The sequence below is a fragment of the Durio zibethinus genome, chromosome 12 (assembly GCF_047325235.1).
Source record: "Durio zibethinus cultivar Kanyao isolate XHJ-2024 chromosome 12, ASM4732523v1, whole genome shotgun sequence".
Taxonomy (NCBI): Eukaryota; Viridiplantae; Streptophyta; class Magnoliopsida; order Malvales; family Malvaceae; genus Durio; species Durio zibethinus.
In genome coordinates, this window is record NC_143173.1 from 23,445,816 (window position 1) to 23,472,619 (window position 26,804).

At 33.4% G+C, this 26,804-nt stretch overlaps 5 protein-coding genes across 7 annotated transcripts; 1 reads left to right on the top strand and 4 right to left on the bottom strand.

The window, feature by feature from the left end:
• The first annotated feature begins 2,942 nt into the window (after positions 1–2,942).
• Positions 2,943–6,532, top strand: LOC111296375 (fasciclin-like arabinogalactan protein 17). Its single transcript, XM_022890653.2, has 2 exons — positions 2,943–4,764; positions 6,062–6,532. Exons 1-2 carry the CDS (start codon positions 3,456–3,458, stop codon positions 6,130–6,132), a joined length of 1,380 nt encoding a protein of 459 aa, XP_022746388.2. The 5' UTR covers positions 2,943–3,455; the 3' UTR covers positions 6,133–6,532.
• A 2,477-nt stretch (positions 6,533–9,009) lies between these two features.
• LOC111296244 (protein WVD2-like 4) lies at positions 9,010–13,425 on the bottom strand. Of its 3 annotated transcripts, none has more exons than XM_022890442.2 (10): positions 13,322–13,425; positions 12,959–13,004; positions 12,290–12,541; positions 11,779–12,168; positions 11,637–11,689; positions 11,323–11,394; positions 11,141–11,225; positions 10,982–11,053; positions 10,717–10,824; positions 9,014–9,700 (listed from the first exon to the last, which is right to left on the bottom strand). In XM_022890442.2, exons 3-10 carry the CDS (start codon positions 12,518–12,520, stop codon positions 9,332–9,334), a joined length of 1,380 nt encoding a protein of 459 aa, XP_022746177.2. In that variant the 5' UTR covers positions 12,521–12,541; positions 12,959–13,004; positions 13,322–13,425; the 3' UTR covers positions 9,014–9,331. The 3 variants fall into 3 exon arrangements, with proteins under 3 accessions (XP_089597410.1, XP_022746177.2, XP_022746176.2); XM_022890441.2 differs by lacking the exon at positions 13,322–13,425 and adding an exon at positions 13,115–13,311 and having other exon boundaries at positions 9,015–9,700; XM_089741284.1 differs by lacking the exon at positions 13,322–13,425 and having other exon boundaries at positions 9,010–9,700; positions 10,982–11,041; positions 12,959–13,312.
• Positions 13,426–14,649: 1,224 nt separating this feature from the next.
• LOC111296243 (calcium-dependent protein kinase 26-like) lies at positions 14,650–18,734 on the bottom strand. Its single transcript, XM_022890440.2, has 7 exons — positions 17,697–18,734; positions 16,626–16,769; positions 16,341–16,493; positions 15,857–15,972; positions 15,517–15,684; positions 15,067–15,291; positions 14,650–14,965 (listed from the first exon to the last, which is right to left on the bottom strand). The coding sequence occupies exons 1-7, from the start codon at positions 18,595–18,597 to the stop codon at positions 14,840–14,842; spliced, it is 1,833 nt and encodes a 610-aa protein (XP_022746175.2). The 5' UTR covers positions 18,598–18,734; the 3' UTR covers positions 14,650–14,839.
• Positions 18,735–21,067: 2,333 nt separating this feature from the next.
• On the bottom strand, positions 21,068–23,553 carry LOC111297131 (fra a 1-associated protein-like). Its single transcript, XM_022891751.2, has 2 exons — positions 23,275–23,553; positions 21,068–21,689 (listed from the first exon to the last, which is right to left on the bottom strand). Exons 1-2 carry the CDS (start codon positions 23,451–23,453, stop codon positions 21,326–21,328), a joined length of 543 nt encoding a protein of 180 aa, XP_022747486.2. The 5' UTR covers positions 23,454–23,553; the 3' UTR covers positions 21,068–21,325.
• A 540-nt stretch (positions 23,554–24,093) lies between these two features.
• On the bottom strand, positions 24,094–26,130 carry LOC111296975 (dihydroneopterin aldolase 2-like). The gene is made up of 3 exons (XM_022891482.2): positions 25,974–26,130; positions 24,720–24,924; positions 24,094–24,558 (listed from the first exon to the last, which is right to left on the bottom strand). Exons 1-3 carry the CDS (start codon positions 25,990–25,992, stop codon positions 24,354–24,356), a joined length of 429 nt encoding a protein of 142 aa, XP_022747217.2. The 5' UTR covers positions 25,993–26,130; the 3' UTR covers positions 24,094–24,353.
• Positions 26,131–26,804: the final 674 nt, after the last annotated feature.

Sequence of the window (26,804 nt, forward strand, 5' to 3'; positions counted from 1 at the left end):
TAATCTAAATATAAAAATTATACAATTTAAAATTTTAATAAAAATTGTATATAAATATGTTTACATTATTTTTCCTTAAAAAGTAATGTAACATGTGCAAATAGTAGGTTAATAAAATCTCATATGAATAACTCTTTTTTTCTTTTTTTTAAATACATGTGATATTGAACCACATGACAAGAAGTAAAATTTTTCAGTCTCATAATTTTTATCTAACTTATTTAAAATTGGAACTTTAAACTTTCAAAGTAAAGTTTTAAGAGTTTTAATAGATGAAGTGTCTCTGAAAGACTATAACAATCATATTCAAAGGCTAGCTTACATATAATGATAGTGAAATTAGTAATGCCTTTTAATCAAAGTAACTTTTGAGTTAATCTTAACTCAAACTAAGTTGTGGAGTTACTTCACACAATGGCTAATAGATTAAAATATGTTGAGATGGAATTTTCAAGGCAGCATCTCTTCTATTGAAAGAATTCCTTTAACATATAAATTGGTAGGGATAGGGATATTGAAACCATCCATTATGCTTTTTAAAAAGGAAGTTTACTTAATATTCAAGTCTATTATTATAATGCCCTTTTACCATAGAAAGAGAGCTAGCATGTAGTATTAATCAGTCATTTTCAAATTTGAAATTTAATTTAATTTAATTTAATTAATTTATGTAATTATTTTTAAAAAGTGGTATTCATCATATATTATCTATATATAAAAGTGTTGATTTAAAAAAATACTAAAATTGATAGACTAAAATATTTTTAATAAATTTTTATTTTATATCATATATATAAAAGTGTGAATTTCAAAAATATTAAAAAGATAGACAAAAATATTCTTAGTGAATTTTTATATAAAATTTAATATATATATTTTTTTATTATTAGATTTTTTATTACTGGAGTTCTATTAAAATAAAAAGTATGATTTTCATATAAAATAAAAATATAAAAATAAAATGAAATTATCCAATGTAAAGCTTTTTAATTTTGAAATATTACTTCTTTATATCATAATGAATGCTTTTTAAAAAAAATTAAAATTAATTTTTTTTTATTATATCTGAATACTTTAATTTTAAGGTACATTAAAAAGACTCTTAATAAGTAAGGGCAGAACAAACTATATTATTGTGGTTTAAAGAAATTATATTTAATCACTTAAGATTTTTTTCATTAAATTTAAAACTAAAATTATTTCATTAAAATTTCTCTTTTATTTTTTTTCTTTATTATATCTTTATTTATTTTTTTTTTAATTTCAATCCTTTCAACTTTTAAAGTATTATATTCAGGACGGGAATAATAATTTGCTACTGTAGCTTTACTTTAAAATTTATGTTATATTTATTTATTTCTAGAACTTATATTTACATTTTTAATTTAATTTAATATTATAATTATTATTTTAATTTCATTACTATAAAAAATATTAAAGTTATTTACTTATATTAATTTATATTATAATTATAACTTAATTAACAATTACGTGCATAACACGTATATTAAAAAATAATATGATTCAAATATTAATACTTATAATTTTATATTAAATTGAAAAAATTAATTATTAAAAATTAATACCTAATTAAAATTCGATATTTCAATTTAAATTTGGGTTCGAAAAGAGTTAAAAAATGTATTTAGAGAAAATCATATGTTACCAAAAAAAAAAAAAAATCTTAATTGGTTACAAGGTATCTCCATTGGAACGTTTCCTTTGTATTTTTTCTTTTTCAACACTCCGAGCTTGAGGTGGAGGAAAAAAGTGGACCTAATAATTCAGATTCAAACTAATGAAAAGATAATAAGTGGGTTTGCCACCTTTGGTCAAATCTGGGAAAAAAAAAACAGAACATTTTATCCAAATTTACCCAATTAAAAGAAGAAAAAAAAAAAAAAGAAATTGGGGGAAGTGAAATAAGGGAGTGTTTGAAGGATGAAGTGAAAGTGACAAACAATCTAAAGGCGGGTAAGAGGTTGCACGCTTAAGGTAGCGGGGATCCTTTGATTTCCTGTCCAAATAGCAAGTTTCACGAGGGAGTGTTATACTTTTATTTATTATTTTTTTAGCTTGGCGTGTAAATAAAGAATATTTTTTTTATAAAAGATTAAAAATAAATATTTTTGAAAAAAAAGTAATAATTATTTATTTTTTAATATTTTATTATAACCAAATAAATTTTAAAATTTTTATTTTGAATCAATTAAATTATTAAATATTTATTTTTACTTCAATTAAAATTTTGATTAAATGAAAATTGATATTAATGATTGATTAATTTTTGTCTAATAAAAATTCGATCAATAAAATAAATATTTAAAATTTTAATTAATTGTAATAAAATAATATAATTTAAATAATTATTAAATTTTTATTAAAAGATTTTTTCCTTTAAACAATTTTTTAAAATTTTCTTCATTTTCGGACACCGACAGCTTGGCTTTGCCTTAGATTGATTGAAGCCAACAAGTGAATAGTTGTGCATTACTCTATTAGTCTCGGCTCCTGTCTGGAGCCTTCTCCATCACGTGCCCTGTGTATTTGCCCTCCGCTTTGTTCACTGTAATTACTATATTAAGAAAGCAGTGCTATAATTAAAACCCACCGACAACAGAACTCGATACTTTGGCATTACTATATTTGCCCTGCCATCCCCTCACCTGAACCAAAAAAAAAAACCCTTTTTTTTTTTAATTTTTATCTAGGCAAACTCTAAACAGATGGCATTAAGGTAAAAGTAATTCATATATTTATGATTGTAAAATATTAATAATTTATATATTTATTATTTATATTATATTTTATATAAAGTTTATATATTATAATTTATATTGACATAAGATATATAAAACATAATTTTTATTTTTATTATAAAAATGTTAACTTGTATATTTTTAAATTTTATATTATTTTGACAAGGTACAAGTCATCCTAACAAACTTAACTGTTAACCCTCTAGGGAGGCTTGGCTCTGTCTTTTACTTTGAAGCCGAGCAAAGCAAACTCCTGTCCGGAAAAGTGATAGAACAGGTCTCCTCTTCCTGGCTGTCTCAACTCTAATCAGCCCCAAAGCTGCTTCTCTCTCACCATACCTTGCAAACAAATCTCGCACCAATACAACGCAAATCCCCCATGCCCCAACCCCAAATTTTTTTCTCTTCATCATTTCATTTCCATTGCATTAATAATAACAGTACAATTTTCTTCCTACTTCCTCCTCCTCTTGCCCTTCTGCATTATTTCCAAGTCTTTCCCTTGCCTTTGGCCTGTCCCACTTTTTCTGACTCTTCCCCGAGCAATAATCACCAAACTCACCCTTCCCTGCCATTCACTTCACTTCACTTCTCTCCCTCCCCCTCGACACCCCAACACCAAATTTCCACAATCTTCAAAAATCTCATCTTTGATTTTGGTCAAAGGTTTTTCTTTGTCAGTTTTCTTTGAGCACCATGGATTCTTCCATTTATGGTGTTTCTTCCTCCAAGATTTTCTTTTTCGCCTTCTTTCTTTCGTTTGCCATTGCGGCATTGACTCAAAATCCATCTGGAAAATCCTTTTCTTCATCAGCTTCCGGTCAGATTAACTCAAACTCGGTCCTTGTTGCTCTCCTTGACTCGCATTACACTGAGTTGGCTGAACTCGTTGAGAAAGCTTTACTACTCCAAACCCTCGAAGAAGCTGTTGGCAACCACAATATTACCATTTTTGCCCCTCGAAATGAAGCCTTGGAGCGTCAACTCGACCCGGAGTTCAAACGGTTCTTACTTGAACCCGGAAACCTTAAGTCGCTCCAAGCCCTTCTAATGTTCCACATTATCCCCAAACGGGTCGGATCCCACCAATGGCCAGACCCCAAAACCGGTCCTGTCAAACACAACACCCTGTCTAACGACCATCTGCAGTTAACTTCCAAATCCACCAGCAAGAAAACTGTGGGGTCAGCCGAGTTGATTCGACCCGACGACGTGATCCGACCCGATGGAGTGATCCACGGGATCCAGCAGCTCCTCATTCCCCGTTCCGTCATAGAAGACTTCAACAAGAGACGTAATCTGCAGTCAATCTCCGCCGTTTTACCTGAGGGTGCGCCGGAAGTGGATCCTCGCACCCACAGGTTGAAGAAGCCAGCGCCAGTGCCAGCTGGAGCACCACCTGTACTCCCGATCTATGACGCGATGGCACCAGGTCCTTCTCTGGCACCGGCACCGGCACCGGGACCTGGCGGACCTCGTCATCATTTTGACGGTGAGAGCCAGGTCAAGGATTTTATCCAAACGTTATTACATTACGGCGGGTATAACGAAATGGCTGATATTCTAGTGAACTTGACTTCTTTAGCAACGGAAATGGGGAGACTGGTTTCTGAAGGATATGTTATAACGGTCTTGGCTCCGAATGATGAAGCCATGGCGAAGCTTACTACTGATCAGTTAAGTGAGCCAGGGGCGCCGGAACAGATTATTTATTACCATATTATTCCTGAGTATCAGACTGAGGAGAGTATGTACAATGCGGTTAGGAGGTTCGGGAAAGTGAGATATGATACGCTGCGTTTGCCGCATAAGGTAGTGGCTCAGGAGGCTGATGGTTCTGTCAAATTTGGGCATGGTGAGGGTTCAGCTTATCTGTTTGATCCGGATATTTATACAGATGGGAGGATTTCGGTTCAGGGGATTGATGGGGTTTTGTTCCCGGAGGAAGAGATTGAGCCTGTTATGAAACCAGCTGCTGTCAAGGTCTCCTCCAAGCCCAGAAGAGGTATGTTCTTTTTCTTGTAGTTTTATTAATTCTTTAACTTTTTTGGTTAATCGGTCAGGTTATCCAGTTAATTAATTTTTGTTCGGAAATAAATTCAATAATTGGGCAACTTTGAGATTGTGGTTGGTTTGGTTTTAGATTTTAGTATTTAGATTAGAAATTAATGGAGTTTAAAAGAGAATGAAAAGAATGGGAAGTTGGAAAGTGGTATGGAATTGCTTCAGGTTGAGGAAGTAACTATTAAGTTAGAACTTGGATGGTGTTATTTTGATGATTGATGTTTTTGGTGGTGGTGGGGCTGATGAGAATCCTGGAATACGCATATAATTTGGTCTCTTTTTGATGATGGTGGTTTTGTCTATGTAGTCTATGGAAAGGAAAGCTGTGAGCTACCTTTGCTTAAGCATTACAGAAATGAGACAATAACATCGTGCCATGTTAAAGAATGATTCGATGATGTGATTAATTGTCTGAATTGGTGGAGGGTGATACAAGTATAGGTCCATATGGGGGCATTGGCATTGTTCTTTGTCTGGAAATGCCTCTCAACTCTTAATGGGGAGAGAGAGAGAGAGGGGAGGAGTAAATCTGTTGTAGTGGTAAAGGGCAGAAAGTTTTGACCTGAAATACTTGGTTTCACTTTCGAGTAAGAATTGCCAAGCAACGGAATTTTGGTTGGCAAGTGGGAAGTGGAACTTGGAAATGGTGTAGAATTCTTGGTGAGAAAGTAAAAAGTCGAGATAATCTTAAGTGTTGCCCTGCTTTGAACTACAATATAATAGTCATTACAAGTAGAGAAGTGGTTAATGGAATGGTGGAAGAAGGTTCTTTAACTAATACGTCAGCATTGTTTCTCAAGTTCATTGCCCTTGACACCGACGAGTTCATGTGACCAAAAATGTCTAAACATGAGTTAAAAATCCAGGGCTGCCCTACTGTCAGCCACTTTGGACTACACTACCACAACTTTGTTGCCAACATTAGCGTTACATATAATTAATTCCCATGCCTTATTGTTATATACTTCTCTTATCAGTAGGAAATGCTTTTGCTATCGGCTGGCAAGATTTGTTTTGTAATTGTTTTCTACTTATTACTATTATTATTATTATTATTATTATTATTGTTATTATCTGACCTTAGTTTTATATTACAGTTTTGTGGCTGGTACCGAGTTTGCTATAAAACACTCGATTTAAGCCACTTAATTGCTTGGTTTATTAAATCTAAATTATGCACGCTATGCCACTTGATCGTGAGTTGATGTAAGTTTGTGTTTCATATTTTGATTACGCAGGGAAATTGTTGGAAGTTGGATGTTGGATGCTTGGCACTCTCGGACAGGATTCACGATTTCGATCGTGTTAATGAATGAATATATAAAAATTATAGTCTCAAGAAGGGAAGAAAAAGGAAAAGAAACTAAAACAAAGGTGAACAGTACTTTCTTGGTGTAAAGATGGTTTGTCATTTGCAGTTGTACAGTTAGATTTTGTCTCATAATACACTGGAAAGGAGGCACCTGGTGATGCTTGATATCCTCAAAAGAAAAAAAAAAAAAATCCTCAGAGAAGAGAAAGCTTGCTGATATTTTGTCATAAATACTGTAATTACATACCATTTTTTTATTATTTTTTGTGTATGATTCACTATCTTATATATATGCATACGGCATGAACAACCACTTTCGAAAAACCCCATCTGCTTCATTGTATCAAGGGTTATTCTGTTGTATTTGCCTGAATCAAATTCAAAGCCGCTTTTTGTAGTCTTGTTGAGTTACTTTGCTATGCTTGGCAGTGGTTGCATGGATGATGATGATGATGATGATCATAATAATAATAAGACGGCGTAGCTGGTCTTTTTCATTGGTTGGTGTTCCTTTTGTCTTTATGCAATGAAATGGTACATCAATTATTGATTATTGTTTGAAGAGAATCCTTTGGAGATTTGGCAATTTTCAAGTCATCTGTGAGATAGATTTCTAGCTTATTAGGCTTTTCCGCATGCTTTCCCTGTAATGTGAAATCTTTGGCTATGAATTAGGTTTTTTTTTACCTTCGACACAATTTTATTTAGGCGTGAGGGGGCAGGGGGAAAGACCAAAACCAACGGAACATGGAGTGTTGCTTGACGGATGGATAGTCAATGATACAGCCTGTAGACTTTGGCGTGGCTGTGAAAATTAAATCATTGCCATCCACCCCGTCCCAACTCAATATAAATCAAGGCTAAATGCAGTTTAGGTTCAGACATAAACCAGCTCTCATTGGTATAAAAAGATGTTTACCTTATTTTTTCCTAATAAATAATGTAACGTGCTAATCAAATCTCATATGAACAATATTGGAAATATTTTTTTGGTGCATATGATTGAATCACAAAATAAGAGGTAATTTTTGTTCGATTTTTTAAATCTCATCTCGTTTATTTTAAAATTTGAACTTTAAACTTTAAGTTTAATCGTTGAAATATCTGTTCAAGACTATTACAATAATCATATTTTAATTTCATAACAATAAGGGCTAGCTCATAGATAATAGCAGATAAGTTAACAAATTCTAAAATCAGTAATGCCTTTATATCAAAGTAACGTTTGAAGTATTCTAAACTCAAAGTATGCTGTGAAGGAACTTCACACAATGGTTAATAGCTCAAAGTTTGTTGAGATCAAATTTTCAAATCAGCATCTCTTTTATAAATTGAAAAAATTCCTGTCACATATGGATCGGTAAGGATAGGGATTTTAATTGACAGTTGAAACCATGCACTATGCTTTTCAAAAAGGAACTTTACTTGGCATTCAAGTCTGTTATTATAATCCCCTTTTACCATAGAAGTAGAGCAAGCATGTAGTATTAACTAGTTGTTTTTCATGGAGTCCAGGTCTAAATTTGATATTTCAACTTAAAAATTTTGAGTTCGAAAAGCGTTAGAAATTTGGTACAATATTGAATTTATTAATTCCGATGATCAAATATCTAATCTTGACAGCATGAAATAAAAAAAAAGTTGGAAATGTATTTAAATAAAATAATCTGTACCGAAGAATTGTCTTAATTGGTTACAAGTTAGATCCATTGAAAAACCATTGATCAATCCTTACGTTTCCTTTGTTTTTTGCTTTTTCAACACTTTGAGCTAGAGGCGGGGGAAATAGTGGGGTTGCTGACTTTAATCAAAGCTGGGAAAAAAAAATTACAGATTACAATTGAAAAGTTGAAAATAAAAATTCGGAGTCATCTTCCCTAGTTTGAGCTTCTCAAGGCATTGCAAGAGATTTTATAACATGGGATTTTTTTTTTTTGACCATAGCAGGTGTGAATTAACAATTTGCACATTTATTTTATAAATTTCTTTTGTGAGAACGATGGCTCTATGTTTTCCCTTCTTTATATTGTGACAAAAAGTAGTGATGTTTATAAGTTTTTATCTTTTGGAAGACTTAATCAAGTGACTAACTCTCATGGATGCAATTACTCCAAAAGTTGAACAGTTTATGGTTTTATATATTCTGAATTTAGTTCAAAGAAATGGATAACAATTCATCTTGTCCATATTCAGACTGATGGAACCATTCTTATCTTTTTCTTGAAGAAGATTGGGGTTTAAAATTGGAATTCAACATCTTCCCTTACAGTAATAGCAGTAGCTAAAGGTTTACAATAGCATAAGAAATGAGGACAAAGATAGCAGCAGGAGATAAAATTGACATTAACCAACAGTTATGTGGTTTATTTGTAAACTAAAGAACTTTTAGTTTCAGAGATCAGTCCCTACAGCTTCAGGTATTAAAGAAAAAAAACATAAAAGTTGTAGTTGAAGGCACTAAAAATCAACTACCAAGTCCCAAGATTGATTCCCAAGCAACCATTCTCTTGATTTATACATCTTCTCAGAAAGGCGTCTCCATCACAGGGAATTACACCACTACTTAGTTACAGGTTCTAATGAAACCAACTTTTGCTTGACAGCAATTTAGATTGCTTTGCAAGTGAAAGAAAAAGTTTCACCATTTATTGGCCTGGTAATTTCTTTAAAAAGTGCTGGAATTGCCACAAAAGGTGTGCAATTTATCTTTATCTTAGACTACTATTTGTGCGTGACTAATCCTGGAATAGAAGGGGAAAATGGGGCAGATCCTGAATTAGCCTGAATATCATGAGCTATCTAAAGCTAATGAGAAAACTGGAAACAAGCCATCCTAGGCCAAGTGAACAAGTATCATTGGCTAATTGAAGATAATATACTTCAAGGCTATTACAAGTTATATGCCAGTCATATGATAGACAGCGCTTAAGAGCAAAGATAGTGCAATGTTTACGTCGCCAACAGACACATTTTGCCTAATAATTAGAAAGATAGAGAATCCTACCAAACACTTTCAATAGAATTTAATAAAGGAAACATGATTGCAATAACCTTTTGATGCATATGTAACTTATAATGTGTATAGTAACCATCCAAAAAGAATGTCATGATCAACTTACAAATACCATTCACAACAGCAGGAAATTTGAAGCCAAAAAGATGAACATATAAACAAATGGCCTGAGAATCACGATCTTCAACCTCCAACTGTGATTTGACAGGGCATAATCTCAACAGGATAATTCTGGTTTTCTTCAGGTTTCCCAACACAAGCATCCTGCACAGGGTTCTCCACCTTGCTTGTCTTTGTTTTTGTCTTTCCAGGCTTTTCTTCAAATTTGGTGATCTCCTTAGATTGAAGCTTAGGTTGGGATTTCTTTACAGCCTTCTTGGAAGCAGCATTATCTTCATTAACATTGATTTGAGTTCTTTTGGTTGAACCATTCTGTTCTTGGTTCAAAGATGAGCTAACACTAGAACCATCACCACCTGAAGGGTTGTTTGTTGCAGCAACACTGCTCTTGTGCCTTCCAAGCTTTGGGGGTTTTGCACGTGTAGCTGGTATCTATGACAATTACAGTAAATATTAGATGATTATCGCACAGTTGAATGGAAGAAAGCACAATAAAGGAAGAGAGAAACATAAAATGCAGTAAGAACAATCAATTTGATCCATTTCTAAGAGTCTAACTATGTGTATGTTTGCCCATACATTTTAGGGTTTAGGCTCTCAGGTTGGTACCTACGTGTATAATTTGCCCATATATTTGCATATTAAAAAAAAGGCTGCTCAGGTTGGCAGATACCCTTGTCAATATCACCTCATGAAAATGTAGCTAGATTTCTGGTCATCTATTAGATAGTTAAAAAAGAGAAACAGTCACCTGATGCTGGACAAGAGGGGAGACTCATTTCTAATCCTCTTTACAGCAAATACGGATGATATCTTTCCTAACTACATGACTACATTGTCATTGTGTGTGTTAAACTGCTTCATTGAGAGATAAAGCTCTCAGGTTTAGTGAGAAAATGCATCTTTTTTAAGAATGTTTCAAAGATAAAGTAGAAGGGTAAAAAAATCATAATTGTTTTGTGCTGACTAAAAGTTCTCTTGATCAAGCAAAGCTACCTAATATGCCACAGCATTAACTTCAGTCAAAGACAAAACCTTTAAAAGTGCAGTTAAACACCCTGCAAGGTTTTAAATATTTTCTTCACCTACAGCTATCTTTATCTTAACACCAGCCTTTTTCTCAACCTTCAAAAAGGAAAACAAATGAATGATAATTGATAAGATTGTAGTTTCAAATCCTTCATGGTGTAATAGTATAACAATTCAACGTTTAAGGTATGGAATATCAACCGTACCACAAAAAAAAGGTATAGAATATCACAATATCAGCATCATTCTACATAACAATTATTAAATCCAATGATAAAGAAGCAGGCATATTCAAAATGTTCTAACAATGATGATGTGGTTTCAGAGAGCATAAATGGGTATGGCACGGAAATTAAGAGTTTCAGACAGAAGAATATATGCCAGCATGAATAGTAATAAAGAAAAAAAAAAGCAATTACCTTCTTTAGTTCAACTTTTGCAGGAGGTTCTTTGTAGAAACTAGGCATTGGTGCAGCTTTAAAAGTCAAGCTTTTCCTTAGTTGCTTGATTTCTGCCTCTTGGTTCTCCTGCATGATGCAACAAACTATAAAATTTATCAAATGCCAGGCCATTATGAATTGAAGCAGAAAATTTGAAAAAATATAATTACTTGATAGAGAAAAAAAAAAGAGGAAAAATATGCTCATTCAAGTAATAGTTACAGAGAAAAGTCATTGCCGAGACCTTTGATTTTGCCTGGAAGTTATTTCTTTCAACTTCCTCAGCATGGATCTTCTCTTCTAGCTTAAAAAAAAACTGGTGAAGTTCATGAAACAATTACTTATATGCTTAAAACATAATTAAGGCTATCAATGGAATAATGGATTGATGCACATATCCAACCTCCTTTCTCTTTTCAGCACGGTCCTCCAACCTGAAGGTGAATCCTAACGCACTAATTCTTCTAGTGCTAAGAGAAGTGGCATTGCTAATAATTAAGAACAAAATCACAGACATATCAGTTGAAATGGAGTAATTAATAGAAGGACTTGCATAACAAATGAAGTTAAAAGTAATGACAATACGAAGTAGTGGAATGGGAATCATCATCCTCTTTGCCCAGCAGTGCAGCTGTTATCGGCTTTGTATCAGCTGATCTGCGATCACAGAAGGTATGTCCACATTATAATTAAGTCGGCAAAATTAAACTTATGAGTTATATCTTTCAGTTGTTTCCCCTCTGTTTATTTGAATCCCCCCATCCCACCCCCTTTTTTTTGTTTTGTTTTGTGGTGGAGTTGGGACATTGAATGAACGAGCAAAGAGATTCTGCATTTTTGAGCGAATTTAACATAAATATAAATGCATTACAGTAAATGCACAACCAAAGTAGACTTACTCGGAGGATGGAGGGGACTTAGCAGCTACATTTCCTGGACCAGATTTAGCAGGCTGATAACCAAAGATAAATATCAAAGAGAGGTACTTGGAAAACCACAAAGAATAAAGAAAAGAAGAGAAATGATACTACAAAACCATACCACTGGTTGCCTATTGGTAAGCAAAGATGATGAAGTAGTCCCCCTGGCAGTAACTCCACCATCATTAATATTTGCCGGATTTGAGTTCAGATTGACGGATCCACGCCTGTTGGTATGATTCAAACGGGACAATGAAGGAACTGATCCATAGGAAGAAGGAGCCTGAACTTTTGTGCCTTTATCTTGAGCATATTTGAGATCAGTTTTCTGCGGATATCCATCAATGCTCTTCATAAGAGCATCCGCATGGACTCTTCTTGCCGGAAATGAAAGACTCTGGGACAGCACAGGCCTTTGATTACGAGAAATTGGTACTGCACTTCTCAGATTAGATTTATCCTTTGTCACCTTACTGCTCTTTGAATTACCAGCAGTCAGCTCACCAGGTTCCTACACATAGAAACAGACAAAATACACATTAAAAAAAGGGGGAAAATGGAATATTTGAACTGCAAGAAATTATGTAAGTGATCAACACCAATAGAACAGCTTGAATGTATGGTACGTCTACCTTTAAAGGTTTTGAGATTTTACTTTTGGAGACAATTGTAGCAGCTTTACTTGCCACGCCTTTAGATTTTGTTCCCTTCTTGCAAGCTTCCTTCAAATTTGGAGCCCCTTCGCGATTAATATCAGCATTCTGTTCCTCTTTCTTTGCTTTTATAGCAGATTCTTCCACATCTGTTCTTTCACTGACAATTCTCTTTTCTTCTAGTGTTACCCCGTTTTCAGACTCCATCATACAGCGAAGGACGAAAATTTCCTGGAAAATCACAAGTGAAAATCATCAGCACCAACTTAAAATGACATAAGAAAGTGCTTTAGACAAAATTAAAAACAAATCTAAATTAGATTGTGAGACTAAAAAATTCAACAAAATCTAGCTTTAATGAGTGATCATTGTATGGAATCTAAATGGCACATATTTTCCTTTCTTCCGTTCTCTCCTCAAAAATGCAAAATCTGATTAAACTTTAACCAAAACCAGAGAGACAAACCAATTGAACAACAATGATCCAACTAAAATTCTACAATTAAATCACCAGCTAACTTACCAAAAAAAAAAAAAAAAACCCACAAGTCAAAAACCAAAGATTTGTGAATATAACCAGAAAAAAATCCCATAAATTCAAAGAAATGAAGAGAAAGCAAAGCTTAGAAATTTTATAGAGCAAATTACCTTGATTACAAGAGTTTAGACTCAAGAGAACTGAAATGCAAAAAGCCTGAAAAGCAAATTAAGAAAGCACTGAATTTGATTAAAAAAAAAAAAGAAACTTGAAAGTTTAACAAAGAAGTGACAAAATCTGAAACTAAGAGCCATAAAGATCCAAACTGGGTTTTCAGAGGCTCAGTGACACTCTATTTCCTGCAAAGGAGTGGCTTTGGAATGTTTCAGACGAGAGAGAGTGTGTGTATGTATAAAGTAGGACGAGCTTTTCAATGACATGGATAGAAAGATTGATGAACTGTAAAGCCAAATTCAAGCTTTTAAGTAATGTGGTGGGTAGTCTCTTGCAACCAAATTCAAGCTTTTAATTACCATTTTTCGAATTCTGAATCAAAATGGAGGGAATGGAATGAAATGAAATTCAAGAGCATTTGCAGTATTAATAAATAAATTCCATAGAACAGAGTCTTGTCCAGATAATAATAATAATAATAATAATAATAATAATAATAATTTTTAGATAATTTTTGTCTACGACCAAAGTTAGTTATCTTTATGTTTTCTTTAGATAAATGAAATCTATAAATTTAAAAATATTGGACATTTAAAATTAACTAAAAAAATGAAGAACTATGATTTTCGTTTTTTGATTTCCCTTAGCAATGTATGTTTCTCATTTTCAGGATTCAGATCAGAACTGGCTGCATCCAATTAGAAAAGGTCAAGTCAAGTTTTATTGTGACAAAGGGGTCGTGGGGTATGGTACAACCAAGATATGCCCAATCATCTTCCACAACGGATAACACAATCATCTTCATCCCTAAAAATTTTTTTTTCTTATGTTCTAAAATGATATTTAAATAATTAATTTATCATCTTCTCCTCCAACAATTCCAATGTCCAAAAGTAAAGTTGAAATCGATTATATTTTGTTTTAGCAGCGGGGAAGAAATTCTATAACTTCAAGATAATAGATTTAAGTTTTATCACATGTTATTTTTGTTTAAATTTAAAAAATTATGATAATAGATTGAATATAAAATTTGATAATTTATATATTTATATAATATAAAATATTAATAATTCATATATTTATATCGTATTTTATATAAAAATTATGTGTTATCGATAAAAAAAATATAAAAATATATATTTATTTTTATTACACTTATATTTGATTTTTATTAAAATTTTAATTTACATTATTTTTTATTTTTAAAATTTTAATTCATATTATTTTTATATCGTATCATCGTATCGCATTTCAAATTAATATATGTAAATGTGTAATTAAACAAGATTTGATCTACTCACCTAAGTCACCAATTAGAGTTAGAATTATAGCATCCTAACTTTAAATAAATGGCTCCTTATATCCTTTCAACACCTAATTCTTCCATAATTAGTGGCTTAAGCAAGGCCATTTTTAGATTAGTCCAGCAAAAACAAAATTCATTGCTTAAAAATGGGTTAAGGGCCAAACCCTCGTCTTACAACCAACCCAAAGATTGAACAGAAAAGGGAAAAACACAAGACACTGTTGGAGAACCAAAAACAAAAAAAAAAAAAAAGGCCTCCACTGTAAGCTGAGTTTTTAAACATTTGGTAGCAATTCTGATCGTCATTTGAGAATCTGATGCAAATCTGAATTAGACATTTGTAGCATTGAAATGGATGAAAATTAGAAGAACATAAGCCAATGCAGGGAAGCATAATTATATACAACATTTCAGGCAAAAGAACAAATAAGAAAACTCAATTCTGGTTACCAAAGGGAATGCCTGAGTAAATGATGATCCTCAAACAGTTTGAAGAGCTAAACTCTAAAAAATTTGAAAAGAAAAAAAAAAAAAAACTAAAGAAAAGGCCCTGGGTGACTATATCTTCTTGTCAACAAACTGGCAATACCTCCCTAAATCCAATGCTAAAACCTTTCCCCTGACCACCTTTGTTACCAAATTCAGGGTTGCCTTTCTGCATCATGGCTACAAATTCATTGTAATCTATCCGGCCATCCTGAAAAATATAAAAGATACGACACGAAAATGAGTCCATCATGAAAACTCATTCAGGAGAAATTGATTGAAAACACACAGGTTCGTGCATCTAAATCTTACGTTGTCCTGATCAACTTCTCTCATCATTTCATCCAGGCGGATATCTTCAATGCCAAATTCTTGACAAGCTTTTTGAATCTCATCTTGTGTGATGTAGCCACTGCCATCTCTGTCGAAATACGAGAAGGCTGCCAAGAGATGATCTTCCCTCTCAACCTTGTTTAGATGCAATGTTGCAGCTATGAACTCTTCATAATCAATTGTACCACTATTATTCACGTCTGCCTGCGTTTTCGGAACAAACAAAAGATTCAAAAGGAGGTTAATTGGATTAGGAGGGATGTACAAACAGCATGATATAGATAAACAACAGCAATTTCAATTAAAGAATCAACTTATTCAACAATTTGATGGAGCATTAATCATTTCAAATTAGTATGATAAAGCCATTGATTTATTTTAGTTTTTACTATAGGACTTCTGAGTCGGGGATTCTGAAAAGAAACTTACAGCCTGCATTAGTGCATGGAATTCTGTCTCAGCAAGATTAGCACCAAATCTTTTCAATCCAGTTTTGAGTTCTTCATAGGTGATTTGACCACTATTGTCTGTGTCTATCATCTTGAACATTTCCTTCAACCCGGCGATTTCTTCTTCAGAAAGTCTCTGTGCAATGACCTAAAAAGAATGAAAGAAAATAAATGAAAAAGGAGCTGGGAACAAGGATAAGTCGTGTTAGCTAGTGGGATTTGCGCATTGAAAGACTTTCACTGAATCAGTTATCTTTTCAGAAGTTTTAGAGACCCATGTTTGGAAGAGATAGGCCTATGTTTCACTGGCAGAAACTTACTCTAAGGGCCATTTTCTTGAGCTTGTTCATTGCAGAAAATTCCTTCATGCGGCTTAGTACTACAGAATCAAGTGGCTTGTCCGGAGCCACCCCATCAACCTGAATCCAAGGATGGCCTGCAAGGAACCTAAATCCTCAAATTCCATAGTGAAACAGCAAAAAGTCATCTAGCTTATCAAATAGTTTTCAGAATTCTGATAATTAGTATTCTTTCACATTTTGTCCCTATAGCAACCCAACTGCATAATCTGGTCCTTCATACCAACTACTCCCCCATAACAATGGTGAACAAAGATGATAATTTGGATTAGTAACATAAGAAATTATTGCATGCCAGATGAACCTAAAGCTATTAATAACCAACTAAATACAAGAAAAAGATAAAAAAAGAACACCAACTGAGAATTCAAACAGCCTCTCAATTATTTTATCAACATCTACTTCTCTATTACTTATCTCAGCAAACATAGTAAATGTGACTTACGCAGTACTTCGTGTGCTGTTATCCGCTTTGTGGCATCTCTGACAAGCATTTTCCTCAATAGATCTTTTGCACTTTCAGAAATACTAGGCCAGGGATCAGATGCGAAGTCAAGATCACCATGCAAAACCTCATCAAATATTTCTTGTTCAGTTTCTATATCAAAAAGCACAGATAGAACAAATGTTAAAAATAATTGCCAAATGTACAGAGTCCAACAAGAAAAATCAGATATTATCTTAAAATTTTCAATAATAGAAATGACATCTTATTCTGATGAACTCTTACCACCCCAAAATGGAGGAACCCCACTTAAGAGAATGTAAATGATCACCCCAGCACTCCAGACATCTGCTTCTGGACCATAAAGTTTGCGCAAAACATCAGGTGCAACATAGTATGGGCTTCCAACAACATCAGATAAGATATCCCCTGAAATTTTAAGAAAACAACACAGGTGATTGCACAGATAGCTTGACAACATTGTTGAAAAGTCTCTAATTTCTATTTCCTATAAATGAAATGGATTTACAAGTCAATCAAGAATACTAATTCAAGTCGGGGAAGAATTGCACTGCATTTATTAAAGGAAGTTGTTTACAAATATTTATTAGTGTTTTACTTTCTTTCTTTTTTCTTTTTGATAGGAATAGGACTTATTTGCTTGTTATAATTTCTGAATTCATTTGCTACATTTAGTCAATTATTGAAGACGTGGAGTTAAAGATTGCAATCGAAAACTAATCTCAGTCAAATCTAAACTGTCATAATTCCAATGAAGAATACCAGCATCCAACCAATAATTTTTCCACAATGTTCCATCCTATCCAACTTGACAACTATTTGTCCAGTTTGAATCAAAGCAAGCATGGTAGAAAACTGAAATGCGTACAATCAAAGGCATTCCATTTGAAATTGACTGGAAAAATTGTATGACACGGATTACCAAAACGTATCAAACACTTGCTTACCAAAGTGGTTTTAGCATATTCTGTTCCTTAAAGTCAAGGAGTTCAATAGTAGTTGTGGGTTCATACCAATTAATAGTACTTGAAATTCCTTCACTTTTAAATGAAGTTTAATTATAACCTAAAGAGGGGAAATTTGAGAATGATTCTTAAGCTTAAATTCAACTCATATGCACCTAGATATGTTTACCACAAAGATCCAGGAATGAGGGTAAGGCTGAAGCAATCTTTCAGAGTTTCTAGGACTGTGAGCTAAAAGTTTATGTTAATTGAAATTGGAAAATAATAAACAAGAGATTCAAAGCAGAACAGCAATTAAGAATGGACTCAAGGAAAAGCACTAACACAAGCAAGAAATCCCAAATGAAAGAGAAAAGCTTTTTGAACATACCAGGCCTGAAGAATATTGATAATCCAAAATCAATGGCTTTAAGGGGTGAATCCTCCTCCTCATTCACAAAAAGAAAATTTTCAGGCTTAAGATCCCTATGCATTACTCCCATGGAGTGGCAGGTTTCTACAACACCAACTATAGTCCTTGCTAGTTCAGCTGCCTTTCTTTCGGTATAATGCCCTCTCTTTACAATCCTATCGAAAAGTTCTCCCCCTTCACACAACTCCATGACAACATGAACTGCCGCAGAATCCTCATAAGCCCCTTTGATGGAGATAACATTAGGGTGGCCTGCCAAGTGATGCATTATCTGAATTTCCCTCCTCACATCATCAACATCATCTAGAGTTGTCAGTTTCCTTTTGGCAATAGATTTACATGCAAACTCCTTCCCGGTACCTTTCTCCACACAAAGAAAAGTTGTCCCAAATTGACCATGCCCTAGCTTCCTCCCCAAGTTATAGTATTCCTTCAAATGACCTGTTTTGGTTTGCAACACTGACTCTATCTGCAGCCCTGCACATGCCTGCCTCTTAACATTATGTGGCTTCCGGCGTTTTCCAGGCTCTAACTTAGTCTCTTCCTTGTTATATGTTGCAAGCTGTGATGGTTTGGAGTTAAGTCTTTGAGGATTACACTTTGATTGTTGTCTTTGGATCTCTTCTTGAGATTTCCCTTGTTGTTCCCTTCTTGTCTCTTCCTTAACAATCTTCATTTCTTCCGGGGGCTGGTTTCGAACAGAAGCACCTTCTGCCTCTTGACTTTCAGACAGATCAGCTTCATTGCCGATTTGTTTTTTTTCCTCATTTGCAACTTCTGCTGTTCGAGGCCACCAAATGGCATTTGAGATTGTTTGAAAGAGTCCATCTTTCCTTAATGTAAGACAAGTATTTCCCATCTGAAACTACTCTCAATTCTCACACTTTTTCTTCTATAAACATCTAAGAGATCTAAAACCACCCAAATGCTATAACCCTATTTCTTCTCTCCCTAAAGGGTGCTATTCTTTTAAAAGATAGCATAAAAAAATGGAGCTTTAGCCAATCTAAACCACCCCTACACCTTTACAAAAAACACAATGCAACCAACACCAATGATTCAATGATCAATGATCAATGATCAATGTAAAGCATCAAAAAGAAGAATTATCGCTCTAAAAAAATTCATCAAAAGTACAAAATTGGAATCTTTAAAGACTTTTAATATACCTTTCAATCTAAAAAATTTCATACATAAATACAATACAATGATCAATGATCATTATTAAAAAAAAAAAAGGAAGAAGAAACTTCCAAGAACCCAATGTAAATAAACAACCACAATTGAAAATTTCAAAGTCAAAACAATGAATTGAAATCATAAACAATGGGAAAGTTATAAAAAGAAAAATGATTAAACCAGTAGACGCAGGATAAATGAAGAAAAAAAGGGCTATTTCTTTGTGAGGTAGGATTTGATGTTTTTGGTATTACCAGGTGTATATATATATATATATATATATATGAGAAAAAATGTATTTATTAGGGTTTTGATTTTTTTTTCTGCCTTTTGTGTTTTTATTTATTTATTTTTTGTCTGTTTCACCATTCAATATGGAAAGAAAATCAAAGGAAAGAGAAAGAAAATGAAAAAAAAGGCAGGTTTTTCCGTTAGAATGCTTCAAATTTTTGCGCGTTTAAATTGGTTCTAGTGAGGTGTATCTCACGACCAGTGAGGTTTCAGTGCTTATCACATCATGATTGTTGGTCCGCGCAGTGATTGACGGTTGAGAAATTTTTTGTAATTTCTTGCCTGTTTTTTCGGTTTTTGACATTTGTTACATGGCCGGCATTGTGGAGTTTCGGGTTGGTCGACCGGTCTCTAATTCACTCAGCAGCCGGCCTGATCCGGTTTCTTTCTTTTTTCTTTTTAAATCTCCATTAATTAAAGGTTATTTTTATTATCTAATGCTGAATTAAAACAACTGGTCATGCTTACCATTTCTATTTATTCATAATTTGATTGGTTAACAATAAATTACGACTCTTAACACACATTCTTGCTGTGAATATAGATAAAAAAAAATGGAGATTTATGATAATTTAAAACATGAGAAAGTGGTTATTTCAAAAAAAAAAAAGAAAATAATATATTTACAAGACTATGTTATGTTCTATACATGCATGCATGAATTAATTTATTTATTTATGATTTATAGGTAATAATCTTTACAAGTAAATTTGGAATATTTTTATTAATAAAGCTTGAATTAAAATAATTTGTTGAGTCTGAAATTTAATTCAATTAAATTATATAAATATCATTATTAGATAATATCTAGAAATTTTGATATTCAAATCGTAATTTTTTATTTATCCATCATATTATAGCCCATTTAAAAAATAAATAAAATAATTTGTTAAAAAGAATCAAACTCAAAAACATATAAATATAGGTCATGTCCCTGCATTTCACAGTTTTATTATTAAACTCATTTATGTAGTCGATATTTTTACTTCAAAATATTAAAAAAAAAAAAAACCCTTATTCTCCCCTTCTTACTTTTCAAAGAGAATAAGGCTAAGCAATGTTTTGAATGAATGACTTGAGGCAGCTCAACTTCAGAAAAGAAAAAAAAAAGTTTGAATGGGTTACCTTTCCAAAATTAGTTATTGAAAAAGAAAAAAAAAAAAAGGAAAAATTATCCGATCCAAAACAGTGAATTTCTTCTTAAAACCCTCACTTTTGGATTGACGTGTGGATTACATAAATTGAATTCCACGGCAAACCAAAATCAACAAATCAGCAAAAAGCCAAAATGGCCATTGCTGCCATTACAATGGGTGCTTTATAAGTAAACCAGTGCTTTAATTGGTCATCACTGCCATTACCTCATTTCAATTCAAAATCAGAGTATACCTTCTCAACCAAAGATTTATATTGAATTTATGAATTGTTGATCAAAAGAGGCAGCTGAACTAGTTTTTCTTTGAAAGAATAAGAACGTCTTTATTATGGTATATACAAAACTCTATAAGCCATTTACCACTACAATTCTTTGGTAGGCTGCCGTCGTAAAAGCTTACAAGAAAACTTCAAGCATCAAGCCCTATGCACCTAATCCTAGAATGATATCTGTTTAAAAGATCCAACCAACTCGTGTTTATACACTTCAAACAAGTTTATGTTTTGGAACAATCAGAAACGATCAAAAGAGGCTGCCGGCAGCTGAACTAGTCTTTCTTTGAAAGAATAAGAACATCTTCACTATGGTATATACAAAACTCTATAAGCCATTTACGACTTCAATTCTTTGGTAGGCTGCCGTCGCAAAAGCTTGCAAGAAAACTTCAAGCATCAAGCCCTATAAGCCTAATCCTAGAATGATATCTGTTTAAAAGATCCAATCACCTTGAGTTTATACACTTCAAACATGTTTATGTTTTGGAACAATCAGAAACGGCAGGGATCAATTCAACTAATCAAAAACCATAATGCCTGGAGATGAATCTGAAATGCACAAAATCCTTGTCACCTAGCATTCAAAAAGTAACATTCCATTCTGATAGGTATAATAAGTTTCTCTCTATTGCATTCTAAAGAAAGAAAATTGAAGAAGAAAAGGAGGCCGGCTCCTTGAGAAAACTTCAAACATCTTTAGCTAAGCCAGACAAGTCAACATGCCCAGATTCATCAGGTTTAGGAGAGGCTTCCTTCTGAGGATAGCTTTCAAAGGGTATTCCTCGCCTTACAGATGGTGGTGATGAAGATCCCCTGCCATAAAAATCTCCAAAAGCATCAAAGAAACTATTTTTCATCTCCTCAGCAGCATCAAAGAAACGATTAACCCCACCAAAAAAGCGGCGTTCAATTTCCTCCATGTCACTACGCAGCCCAGGAAAATCAAATGTACCTTCCACATGTGATTCCGACGAGAGATTCCCTTTTAGCACTTGCTCTGTGACATCTTCTTCAGTGTACTCTTTGTTCGATTGCAGGACCTCAAGAGGCCTAATTTAAATATGCAGAAACATTCAGTGACAAATAAATCACATACAGTGATCAAGCAAAAGAAGGAATGAAAAAGATGCAGTTAACATTATAACTTCTTGTACCCAACTCAACATAAATGACAGAATAGACCATTTCAAAAAGATATTAACCATTTGTACCAAAAAGAGGGATATTAGCCATTTCTACCAAAGTTTTCCAGCAGTCTCCACAATGAATAATAAACCATTGTAGGAACCATGCAAGAATGACATGAGAAGAAAAGAAACATAGTGCAATGAACTAGTAGCATCAGCGATCATACAGAACAAATTAAATAAAAAAAAAAATTGTACTCTATCCTTCTTGGAGCAACATTAATTTGATGGATACACAAGCATGTATTAAATAGATCAATTATGTTATTTTCAATTTTATTCAATTTTCTACTGATGTGAAAACAGTTCGGGTAGTTAGACATAACAATATACCATTGTCTCAACAAACCCTCTGCATGCCCTTCCATCCATCCACGCAATACAAGTTTGTTATTAAACACGATAGTCAAACCATATTCATCTTTCCTTCTAGATAAACATGTTGTTGTACACTTTCAAATTTCATCGTTTTCAATTGCTGCCTGCTTTTTTTCATTCCTTTCTGGATGAGAAAGCTAGAATGATAGGAAAAGCACTAACGTTCAAAAATCATTGGATGGTTCATGTTGCATTTGTTAGACAAAAGTTTGCATGTCCTGTTTCAGCGTTTCCCCAATCCTTGCCCAAGATTCAAACGCTAACCATAACAAAAGCAAGCAGTAACTATGAAAAACCAGGTTACAAGCACAATTTTTACATAGTTTCATGAGTTCAAAAGAACAATAAGTGATCACATGAAAACAATACCCCATAAGCAAATGTTATAATCATAACCTATAAACAATTCCTTCTCTTTCTCTCGGCCAACAAAATTACAAAGAAAATAAGAAATCAAAATGAAAATTTAACTTTTAAATACATTATTTCTGCATAAGAAAGTTTACATTCAACTCTTTCAGAGCCAAACATCTAGCCAATACAAGCTTTTCTAACTAGTAGACGTGATAATTTTAAATACGATTCAGTGACAAGAGACAATATAAAAAAAATGACATAATTTAAAATTTTAGCAAAAGTCGTATATAAGTTTCGCAAAAACTAAAAAATTTGATTTGTTTTGTGTTTAGGATGTGGACAACATGATAATTTTTGTATTTTACATGTATTTAACACGAAATAGAAAAACACGGATAACGAATTGCCAAATCTACTTTAGAGCTAATTACTATTTTTCTTTAGCTATAGTCCAACAAGGCTTTTAAAATTGAGTCAGAAATTAAATATCAAAATTAATCAGTTTAGATTAGATTAATATTGTGATAATAACAACATATTACAGAGCTTAAAATTGAGTCAGAAATTAATGATCAGAATTAATCAATTTAGATTAGGGTAATTTTGTGATGATAACAACATATTACAGAGCTTAAAATTTTAAAATTCCAGCAATAAGCAAATACAAAAACATTAAAAAAAAAAAGAAAATTGAATGTTTGATTAATTTTTACCTTCCAACGCATTCTCTGAGAACTTCTTCAGTTTTCTCGCACTTTCGGACGAACTTTCCAGGCTCGACTTCTTCTGTCTTGCACTGCGAGCGCACCGCCTTCCTAATAGAGCATCGATCGCCGTCGCGAGCGGTTGATTCCACGACGTCGTTTGGTTCGTCTTTCCACACCCAACCCATTTTTTTCTCCTCTTTTTAGGGATTCTGTTCTACGTTTATTGATTGTTGTTTGTTTGGGCACTACGAAACTCTGTAACCGATAGCAATGTGGAGATACGCTACAGCAATCAAAGATTGAAACCTATATGCACTCAAAAGTCGAAACATACTTGGGTTTTTTGGGTAATGGGCCGGTTTGGGTCTTTTGGGTAATGGGTAGGTTTGGGCCATTTATGGGTCAAATGTAACCCTGTTTTGATGTCGTATGATATTATCCGGACTGCTGAAAAGCTCGAATGTTGGGCATATTTTGCATGCTCTCTTGCTTAAATAATAATTTAGATCTATATAACGCAATGTTACAAGATTAAAAGAGTTTAAAAAAATTTATGTGCATAATATCTTTGAAATTGCAAGTTTAAAGTCTTCAAGGTTGAAATTGCGAGTTTAAAGTCTTTCGAGATTGCGAGTTTAAAAGAATTTATGTAAGTAATATTTTCTTTAATCAAATAAGTATAAAACTAAGATAAAAATAGGATGATAAATTAGAAATTTTTTTTAAAAAAAGGCAAATTACTGCTTTCCAGCTGCCCTACGAACAATTCTATCAACTATGAGGCATGAGTAATACCTGTATACACACAATATGCCCAACCAGATATTGGAAAATAGAGTGAAACAAAGATGAATTAGAAAAGGAAGTCACATGGAATTTTCTACTGAAATTCAAAAAATTGAAAATGTTGTGCATCGATTAGGTCAATTGCAGCAGAACTAGCAGAAATATTTAACCATTTAGGTTCACTTTTAACTTTCTACCCCTCCCTGGAAAAAAAATTGAAAGAGTTTGAAGGAGGTGGCAGCAGCAGTTGGCACAACTGAGATCCATGATGCCTTATATATGCATATATTCGGCAAAGGTCAATTAGGAGCATCAATATTTCTGTATCTGATAATCTCAACTCCAAGGTAGTCAAGAGTGTCATGAACAGCAACATGAGGCTTCCCAACTTTCACACGAACAGCGGATATCTGAGGATGCTTTTTCAAGGTTGTTGATGCAATTAATTGAGCCACTGACTCGAGAAGATTCTGAGATTGCCCTTCCACAACTTCTTTAACTATGCTGTAAGTTGGCAAATTCAAATTATCAAAAGACAATGTGTTAAAACATAAAGGCATAAGCATTCATATGAAGCCATGGAACTTTGTAACACGTTATAACTTGCCAAGTGATTTATGCAATGTTTTAAATATTTTCGATGAAGTTGTTAAGCTGTTACTTACCGGTAAATATCAGTGTAACTAACAGTATCTGACAAGAGATCTGATTTACCAGCCATCCTAAGATCCATCCATGCATCTACATCTACCAAGAACTTCTGACCCAGTTTTTTTTCTTCAGGCTTTACCCCATGGAAACCATGAAATTTCAAGCCCCTCAATATGAGTTTGTCTCCCGTTGGTATTCCAACATCTTCTCTCATTGCCCCTGTTTCATAACATTCCTATTAGCTATATGCTTCAGGGACTGAAAAATAAGAAGCTAACAAACATCAAACCATATTGGTTCATAAATTAGGCAATAGTTTCAGCCCCCCCCCCCCCCCCCAAGGCAGCCAAATTTCATTGTTCGCCCTACACATGCTTCAAGAAATCTCTAGAATCTCATAATCAATATGCCACACAAAGGGAATAGAATTACATCATTACAAAGTAGCAAGCATACTCCTATGCAAGAAATAGTTGATCATGCATCTCCATATGCAATTAAAATACAACCAAGAATCCAACAACTCTCATTTCTCAACATGTCCTAATAGTTGACCATATCTTCCTCATAAATTAGGAAGGAAGGGAAAAGAAATGAAAAAGTCTCTTCCAACCTCATTGTCAGCTAGAGCTATAAAGTTCCTAGTAATCCAACAACAGGAATGGTTATGCATTCTTTTTTCCTCCCTAGAATTGTTCAAAAGATTGCTCCAAACCAATAGCGATAATAAATGCACTTCAACATTAGGATCTCCTAAAACCCAACCAACAAAACAATCCTCGTTCTAACTTACCCAAAAACAGAATCTTTATCAGGGAACTCTCTATATATAGCTCACCAGCAAGGCGTACATAAATTGGAGGTGAAATCTGATTCAAGCTACGCGGTTCCATCCGGTTGAGCACAGCAGGTGCAATTTAGTCACCCCTTCCTTCCCCTCATAGATATATTCCAAAGGAAGAGAATGTGGCTGTGGACTGATTAGCTAAAGACAACCTGAGCCAACATGAAAGACTATACCTATCGCATAGCCCACCAATAGGAATTGGCATTGATAGCAGTTTACTAGCTGATTCCTTATGAGTGCTAGTTCTTTTTCCAGCATTTAATCCTCCTTTGTTTACTACAACTTACTATAGCTAAATTTCCAGAGACCCAATACTAATTTACATGCAAATACCCAACATTTAACATCAAAAAAGATAAATTGCATCAAATAAAACAACAGCAAATCAGCAAATAGAAAGAATAAAGTAAAAAAGTTTTACCACAACTGGTTGCAGCCATTACAGCGTAACTGTTTTCCAGAAGGTGAAATTCCTGTCTGCAGAAAGAAGAACGAAAATTTAGTTGAGGGAAACTGAAAACAAAAGGAGAAATTCTGAGCCACAAAACAGAGAGAGATGCACAACAGAAACTAGATCACTGATTTTTCCTTTTCTTTTTCAGTTTTTGTTGGGTCTGGACCATCTGGCAGGCCAATTATGGCTTTTTGTAGACTAGGCTGAACTTTTAGGCCTGTTCTTATTTTTTCTTTGTTTGTAGTTTGTGTGGCAATGATTTTCACATTTTGCTTTTCTAAAACCCAAACAACCCTTATCTAGTAATCTTGTGGTAAAAATGTTTAATCTTACTTGGACCCAAGAACAACAATTGACCATTTAAATGGGCTTTAAGGCCCAACTCACATTACAAAATTTATCACATATTTCTCTCTATCCAGAACCTAGTGAGGAAAAAATTGAGCTTAAGCATAACCTAACAACGGCTTCATGCCGTAACTTAGGATAAAAAAAAACATAGGATGGTAGGTATTGAAATTTTATTTTAAAATTTTATTAAATATTAATTTTCAAAAGTAATTATGTTAATCGATTGGATTAGATTTTAAATTTTAATTAATATAATTTTATAAATATTAAACTTTAAATCTTAGTTCTTTATTCTAGAAATAACTGTTATAAATTACGTTTATGATTTTTTTTCCTTTCCTCTCACTTTCCTATCAATATGTACAATCTAATTTTAATTGTGGAATATCTAGAAAGTAAAAAAAGATTTCTTAAGGAATGAAATCTACATGAAAAAAAAAAAAAATT

What these genes read in the sequence shown, in the direction of transcription:
- LOC111296244 (XM_022890442.2), bottom strand. Translation starts at nt 12,520, where the DNA reads ATGATGGAGTCTGAAAACGGGGTAACACTAGAAGAAAAGAGAATTGTC. An exon ending in AAGTCCCCTCCATCCTCCGA is followed by an intron (nt 11,395 to 11,636) that starts GTAAGTCTACTT and finishes CTGTGATCGCAG; the next exon opens with ATCAGCTGATACAAAGCCGA. An exon ending in ACTTCCAGGCAAAATCAAAG is followed by an intron (nt 10,825 to 10,981) that starts GTCTCGGCAATG and finishes TGCATCATGCAG; the next exon opens with GAGAACCAAGAGGCAGAAAT.
- LOC111296375 (XM_022890653.2), top strand. Translation starts at nt 3,456, where the DNA reads ATGGATTCTTCCATTTATGGTGTTTCTTCCTCCAAGATTTTCTTTTTC. An exon ending in CTCCTCCAAGCCCAGAAGAG is followed by an intron (nt 4,765 to 6,061) that starts GTATGTTCTTTT and finishes TTGATTACGCAG; the next exon opens with GGAAATTGTTGGAAGTTGGA.
- LOC111296243 (XM_022890440.2), bottom strand. Translation starts at nt 18,597, where the DNA reads ATGGGAAATACTTGTCTTACATTAAGGAAAGATGGACTCTTTCAAACA. An exon ending in GGTTCCTCCATTTTGGGGTG is followed by an intron (nt 16,494 to 16,625) that starts GTAAGAGTTCAT and finishes TTTTTGATATAG; the next exon opens with AAACTGAACAAGAAATATTT. An exon ending in TCCATGCACTAATGCAGGCT is followed by an intron (nt 15,292 to 15,516) that starts GTAAGTTTCTTT and finishes CCGAAAACGCAG; the next exon opens with GCAGACGTGAATAATAGTGG.
- LOC111296975 (XM_022891482.2), bottom strand. An exon ending in AGTTACACTGATATTTACCG is followed by an intron (nt 24,559 to 24,719) that starts GTAAGTAACAGC and finishes GCCAACTTACAG; the next exon opens with CATAGTTAAAGAAGTTGTGG.
- LOC111297131 (XM_022891751.2), bottom strand. Translation starts at nt 23,453, where the DNA reads ATGGGTTGGGTGTGGAAAGACGAACCAAACGACGTCGTGGAATCAACC. An exon ending in CTCAGAGAATGCGTTGGAAG is followed by an intron (nt 21,690 to 23,274) that starts GTAAAAATTAAT and finishes TATTTAAATTAG; the next exon opens with GCCTCTTGAGGTCCTGCAAT.